The sequence below is a fragment of the Poecilia latipinna genome, unplaced genomic scaffold, assembly GCF_001443285.1.
Source record: "Poecilia latipinna isolate Pla-1442-1.1 unplaced genomic scaffold, P_latipinna-1.0 Scaffold3097, whole genome shotgun sequence".
NCBI lineage: Eukaryota > Metazoa > Chordata > Actinopteri > Cyprinodontiformes > Poeciliidae > Poecilia > Poecilia latipinna.
The window spans coordinates 1-7,676 of record NW_015115713.1 but is presented as its reverse complement, the minus strand read 5'-3'; the positions used below and the strand labels follow the sequence as shown (position 1 = coordinate 7,676).

Genomic DNA, 7,676 nt, shown 5'->3' with positions numbered 1-7,676 from the left:
TTTCCCCAAAATTCCCCAAAACCCCAAAAATTCCCCCTTTTTTTTTTTTTTTTTTTTTTTTTTTCAGAATTCTGACTTTCATCTCAAAATTAAATTCTGTTACAATTTTTTCCAGGATTCCGACTTTAATTCTCAGTATTCTTTTTTTTATTTTCAGAATTCTGAACTTTTTTCAGGATTCTGACTTTTGATCTCAGATTTAAGTCAGAATTTGGAGACAGAAAGTCAAAATTATTTTCCAGTGGTCCTAATCCTCTTCCATATGTCCCAGTACTGTCAAAGCAGTGGAATTAAAAAAAAAAAGTCAGAATCCCGCCCTTTAAGAGGAAGTTTTTTACTTTAATTAACCAGAGGAACCAGGTCCAGCATGCAGTCCCAAACACCCAGCAGAGACAGTAGCAGCAGCAGCAGCAGCTCGGTGGTACCTTCTCGTTCGTATAGTCGCTGACGTACAGCGTGTGTCCGTGTTCGTCCATCTCCTCCGACCAGCCGCTCAGCGGCGAGCCGTACAGGCTGTCCGACTGGCTAGAGTAGGCGCTGAAGCAGGCGTCCTCTGAGGACAGAGGCTGGAGTCCTCCGACGGACAGCGACAGGAAGGGAAGGAAAGACGGCGAGAGCGAGAGAGGAGTGGTCTACCATCAGAGGGAAAACAGAGAGCACCTTTCACCAGAGGGACAGTCATGCAGCGATTTAGCAGAAACAGCCCCCCACCATTAAAACAGAGGAGGAAGTGTAAACCTGAGGCACTGACACTGAGTAAAGTTTATGCTTTTGGCCTGTAGGTGGCAGTGTGGTGCAGCCGTTTGACGAATCAGAAGTTATCACTGCAAAAACACCAAAGTATTTTGTCTAGTTTCAAGTGCAAATATCTAAATTTGCTGGTTGGGTAGCAGCTTGTTACATTTACTCTGATACATTTACTTGAAAATGTACTTTTAGGAGGGTTTTTACTATGCTGTAATTTTCACCTTTACTTGTTTTGGGATTTTAAGTTTTATTTCTATATTTCTTTATTAGGTTTATTTAATAGACACAATAACAGTCAAACTGAATAAAACAGCAGTCCCATGTCTGTATCATAAAGCTTACACAGTAAGTTAATTTGCAAAATGTTTCCCTACATAGACTTTTCTAACCAATATATAAAACTATTAGGAAGTGAAATAATAATAATGTAAAATATTAAAACATGTAGATCAGTCGGTTTTAAGAGTTTGTGTGTTTTAAGCATTTTCCCCCATCTTTCCACAAATTATGGCATATTTTTATTCTTAATTTTTAATTGTTCAGCATTCTCTCTTTGACTAACTTTTGTTTTTCATTTTCTTAAACCTAAAAGAAGAAATTAACTGATTCTATAAGGTGTGTATTTTTAAAGGTTTGTTCAGGTTTTTTTTTCAAAGCGTCATGTAGACAGATTTTATTTATAAGGTTATTTTCATCCTACCTGAAGGGTAATACCATATTTCCACTAGAAAGTTGACCAAAAATACTTAATTTGTGTGTTTTTGCAGTGATCTTAGAGTCAAGGGAAGCAAACTTATGTGATGGGACGTCACTCCAGAGTGCGTTTTGAGAAAAAAAAAAAAAAAAAGTGGGTTTTGATCGTAATCACAGACACTCGCTGCGGATGAGCTGCAGTCGGCTCGTTAGAAGGAAAACACAGCAGTTCAATTTCAGATCAGTTTAGGAACTAATTACTCTGCTGCAAGGGTTTAATGAGATGCTTGTCAAAAAAAAATAAAAACTCCAACTCTGTCAGATTATTATTTTTTTCTTCTGATGAGCCAAATCTCCCATAACTATTAGTCACAGCTGACAGCAACTTCATTCTGCCAGATTAATGTTATGAACAATAAAATCCTGATTTAATCCAGCTTGTATTTAGGCATAATTTACAACCAAAACTACTCACCAAGTGTTTTAGCGTCAAATGGTTCAAATTCTGTAAAATTCTCCAATTAAGAACCTTTTGCTATCCAATTAGAATTGGTTAATAAAACAAAAACTGCCCAACACTGTAATGATGTTAAGTGAAGTTAAGGGCTTATTTAAGTTTTATTTTTAATACTGCATAAAGTAAGCTTAAGTGGCTAGTTGAAAAAAACGAATGTCTGTTTTTTTCTGATTAATTGACAGAATAGCCCAAAGAATGATTGATAACTAAAATAATTATGCAAAAAATCTGCTGTTAACTCTTTAAACTATGCTGCACCAAGTTATGCAAACTCTACAGAAAAAATTATTCTGTGCGTGTTTAGCAACACAGAACGAGAGGAAGCGATCCCTGCAATCGTACAAATCTGGTAACCATGGAAACTAATCAACAAAGCATGTTATTTGTCACTTCCTGTTAGATTTACGCTAGCATTGCGTTTTCACTGCGCCTCTTACAGTACTGTGGAAAAATCTTGAATCTTCTGTTACTTTGTTCTATTTTTTATTTAAAGCAGTTGGTTTTTCTGGGCCGTTGTGATCAGTGGTATCCCATAAGGTTTATTTTTATGTTTTATTTGTGTTTTGAGTTCATTTTCAGACACATTTTTTAATATTTGGTAAAACTGTTTAACTGTTACAAACATGAAAACACACCTTTCCATTTTATTTATAAAGTACATGGAAAAAAAACCCAATATGTTTACCCAAAGTGCTATGCAGTAGGATGAAATAAATAATAAAATAAAAACATTAAGCACAGAATAAGATGTACTAAAAAGACCACAAAATTACAAAATAGAATATGACAAACCTCACTGAAAACCATTGTGTTTTTTTAAAGAGAGACTTAAAAACAGCAACAGAAGACGATTGTCTAACAGTTAATGGAAACTTGTCCCACTATTGTGGAGCGACAACAAAAAAGGCCTGATCTCTTTAAATCAGCGGTTCCTGTACAACAACGATCCTACAAGGATTTAAAGGAGCAGTATTATGTAAAATCCACTCTTTTTATCTTTACGCCATGTTATAATGCCATTTCCTCAACAAAACTTACTTGGACTGTTGCTTTGATTCTTTCTGGCATGTCTGAGAAATCATTTAATCTCCATGGCAACTGTTTAGCTGCGCAAAACGCCTGGGTGGACCTAGCCCCGCCTTCAAGGTGCAGCTCCTCCTCAAAGCTGCAGTTTCCATGCTACCGAGTTTCCGTCTCACACACACTACCCTCCCTCTGTGCTCCTTCAGACTAGCCAGCAGCAATTAGCAAACACCTGGTGGAACTGCGCATCAGTCGCGTTTGTTACATGAGATACTTTGCAGTGAAATGCTGGAAAATCGCTGACCAAAAATGTAAAGCAGCCAAAGCTCTAAGGAGAACTTTAAAAGATTTTTGGGAAACTGAGTGTGAATAAATCCAGGTAGTTTTAAGCTTCTACAAATCCAACAAGTTCATGAAAATAAATGGTTGGAAGAGCTTAAGTACAGCATACAGCTTATGGTACTACTAGGTGTTCCTTACCATATAATAAAATATGCAGATTGTGAAGTTTTAAAAGATTGTCATGAAGCTTTTAACATGGTTTCAAATCCATTTGGATCCAGGTAGAGGGAGAGTACAATATGATTACTATTGCAGGAACTGCACTACAGAAACACAAAATCTTAACAAGTATTCTAGTTTCTAGTCCAAATCTGACAAAACTAACTTACAAGTAACTTTTTGGTAAGATACAGCAGCTTGTTTTAGGTCAATAATTCCTTCATACTGAAAAAGTTCTAGTTATAAGTGAAATAATATGACAGATCTTTTTCATCAATATTAAAGAATTATTGACTTAAAACAAGCTCCTACATTTTTCTGAGAAGTTACTTTTAGTTTATATTGTGTCTTATTTTAAGTGTATAAAGTTATTTGCACTAGAAATTAGACCAAAATATACTGCTCAAAAAATAAAGGGAACATTTCACTTTAATTTTGTGTGTGGCTCCAAATCCAGGCCTCCATTGGTTAATAAATTTGATTTCCATTGATGATTTTTGTGTGATTTTGCACATTCAACTTTGTACAGAACAAAGTATTCAATGAGAATATTTCATTCATTCAGATCTAGGATGCGCTATTTGAGTGTTCCCTTTATTTTTTTGAGCAGTGTACTTGGTAAAATCTTGTGTTTTTCCAGTTTTGTCGTTTATAAATTCCTTTACCACAACGAAAAGCCACTCAGCGGCCCTTACTTTGCCGTACGCAGGTTTTTATTGTCCTGATGGACGTGAACTTTACCTCAGAGCTTTCTCCAGCGCTGTGTTTGTCGTCCCTGGCATTCCCGACGCCACCATCTTTGGTCCGCGGGGGCTTCCATGTCCTCTCATGGGTGGAGCGGTTGCAGTAGTAATGTCTGCCGCTGTGGTCGGTGTACGTCTCCCAGTCGCCGGCGACGTGAAGGGGCGAGCCGGACGGCTGCGGCGGCAGGCTCTTCTTGCTGATCTTCAGCTCCTGGAGGTTGGTGTAGACCGGAGATTCGGAGACGCTTTGGGCCGTCGTAGATCCAGTCTGTGGGAGAAAAAGGAATTAAATTGGTTATGCATGTTTCTGGAAACTGAATGAGGTTTCTGCGATTAAACAAATTCAAAATGTGTAGAAGCGAGCCTGTGGAAACTTATATGAAAATAAATATTTTCCCCATTTTCTACAAACTGCATAATTTCAGCCCTCATGGAAAGAAGTTTGGGCTGCTAAATAAAATCCCATAAACATAAATAAAAAATGAGAAAAAACTAGTGTCTCCTTTATTACGTTTCTTCTTACGTGGTAAAATATTAGAGTAAAATTACACTGAGATTTTTTTGTCGCGATCAGTAATAATTTGAGCACAGAGGAGGAGGAGAGAAGAGAAGCTGCTGTTATAAAACTCTGGATGCCACAGACTCAAGCTAGGTTTGGAAAAGAGGAAGTAAAACTCAAGATGTGTGCAGAACATTAGGAAGACAGTTTAGACACATTGATCCCTGCAGCTAGAAACAGAAAAACTTTAAATCTGTTAGCCTAAAACCTGATGACGTCTTTTTGAGCCCGAGATTTAAAATTCATGCAGCTGTCATTCATCAAAAATCTGAATGCAAAGATTTATTTTATCTGCCAGCTAAACACCCACAATTACTTAAATATCTTAAGGCAAAACAAACAAAAAAATAACAAATTAGGAAACTAGGAATTTAAATTGTTTGCCAGTTTGTGCTAAGCTAAAATAGCTTTTTCGTTTTTTAAATAAGGAAATGTCACTGAAAGAAACATTACTTGCTGTCCTTTAAGGACTACGAAGATATTATTTACGTTTTCAGATCCTGTTTTAAATTTAACTTGTTGCAAACAGCGTCTGCTGTCTGAGGAAACAATAGCTATAAATTTCATAGCTATGAACAGTTCATAGCTATAAATTTATAGCTATAAATTTATAGCTATGAACTGTGGTAACTAGATTTAAACTGTAGGTTAGTAAAAATTAAAATGTTGGACAGCTGCTGAATGAAGGTCACTATTCAGATATAAATGAGTATTAAGTTGGAGATTCTGCAAGCTTTTAGTTTTATTTAGGTTCAGCAGTTCAGTTTCTCCTCAGATGTCATTAATAAATGATTTGGTGTAACAAATGCAGCACTAATTATTAATCAGTTAAATTAACTTCTTACATCATAAATGAAAGACACAAACAAGGATGGATGGTTGAAAAGCAGCCACAACCCACAAAAACAGCTGATTTTTGTTGTTTCATTAAATTTTTTGGAGAAAAAAATAAATAAATGAAAAACAATGAATAAATAAAATAAAACAAAAGATTTATTCTTTTTTTGACAAAAAAATTATAAAAAAAAAACAATTGACAAAACAAAAATAAAAAATCTTATATTCATGCTATTAACTGTATTAAAACTATAACTAATATAAAAAAACAGACTCATTCTTCTGTTGATAAAAAAAAATAAATGTAAAAAATAATATATAAAAAACAAAATCTGATGAATTCAACGAGGGACGTCTCATAATTATTTAAAGTCGCCCGGCCACAGTGACAAGGAGCCATAAATAATACCGGAGCTCCAAAGCTCCAACACTGGGTCCTGTGTTGATTTTTATTGCATGGAGATCAATAGAAATGAAATATGCAGGAGCCGAACAAACAGCCTGGAGGAACACATGAGAATGAGACGCCTGGTGGTCTCACGAAGCACACTCTGTCTGTACATCAGAGAATTTACAGCCGTTCCTGCTGGAGAAATCAAACAAAACGAAAGGTTACCTCTGGCTCTGCTGCGGATAAACTAGCAAACGCCTCATCGTCCTCTCTGTGTATCGAGATAACTCGCAACAGACTTCTCCTGAAACGCGTCGCTGCCATTTGCTCCTGCCGTTTGTTTTGACTTCAGGTCAGGAAGTCGCTCTTTCATCGTGAAAACCGTGATGACACCGTACTGACTCGTCTTCCTTTAGCATGTGACTTAGAGTGGATGTGTCAAAGGGGAAGTCATGGTGGTCAGAGGGGCGGTGACCCGCAGAACCACATTATGTCTCAAGATGTGCAAAACACACTTTGGACACGTGTTCAACTTCTGTCCCCATAAATCTGTGCTGTTTTTACAGTTCCACCTAAAACTATCCAACCCTGAAGCTGCAAATTTCTGCCAACTAGAAGCAAATAATTTCTGCAAATAAACATAAAATACCACTTTCAAAGAAAATGATTCAACTTCTTCATGAGAATCATGGTTGATACTTGATTATGAAGCATTTTAGATCTCTGCAGCTAACACTTATTTAAGTAATAGGTTATTTCATTGAATATTCTGACAAAGTCCAATGAAAAAAATGACACATTCTGCAGATCAGTTCCAAATCCATCCATCCATCCATCCATCCATCCATCCATCCATCCATCCATCGTACATAAATTCTTCACTAGTTCCTTTGTTTTCTTTTAAATTAAATTAATCCAGAATCACAGTGAGCAGATCCGACTTCAGAGAAAAAGCCCTAATCAGTATCAGAGAATAAAAACCTGATCACTGCATCTCCAGCACAAACTACAAAATACTGAGCAAAACTAAACAAAGTATTATAACACCAAACCTTTTCTTCTAAAACCAGTGTGTTCAAGCGCCTCTCTTGTGTCTTCTTTGTCTAATCTTTGGACAAATAAAATGAGCAAACTGAGGACAGAAAAGGAAACCAAGGTAACCAAACACAACTGAAAGAACCACAGAAACCATAACTGAAAACACCAGGATGACTGCATTTTGTGCTGCAGTAAAAACTGAAACATGGGCACAGATTTAGACAACTAGCCTCAACATTTGCTGCAAAACTTACAGACTTGCTGAAATACTAAATCTGTTCTCTCAGATTTTCTCTCAGTCTAACATTAGGACCATTTTTTTTAAACTCTCTCCAATTTGTCAGTTTTTTGCTCTGAACCATTTATTATGCAGCGCTGCAGGCTGTACTGATAAGACAATTGCTCCTCATTCAGAAAAGTCAGCAGTTTCATCTCTGCTGGTATTTTTTGCTCTGCTCATTAAACGTGGCTCTGAAGTGAGACGGTGAATTCAGATGTAGCTTCGCTTCAGTCAGAACTGCTAAACGGCTGCTGGAAAAAGGCTGCAGAGGATTTAACTGGGAACAACAATGGATGGATGGATGGATGGATGGATGGATGGATGGATGGATGGATGGATGGATGGAT

General features: G+C 36.8%; 1 protein-coding gene across 1 annotated transcript in view; it reads right to left on the bottom strand.

The window, feature by feature from the left end:
* Positions 1–4,504, bottom strand: part of LOC106940118 (rho GTPase-activating protein 12-like) — a gene marked incomplete at its 5' end in the record, with an annotated part of 25,492 nt that extends 20,988 nt beyond the window's left edge. Inside the window, 2 exons of the mRNA XM_015022760.1 lie at positions 426–632; positions 4,223–4,504. Of these exons, the coding sequence (XP_014878246.1) occupies positions 426–632; positions 4,223–4,504 (489 nt within the window). The remainder of the gene's footprint in view (positions 1–425; positions 633–4,222) is intronic.
* Between the last annotated feature and the right edge of the window lie 3,172 nt (positions 4,505–7,676).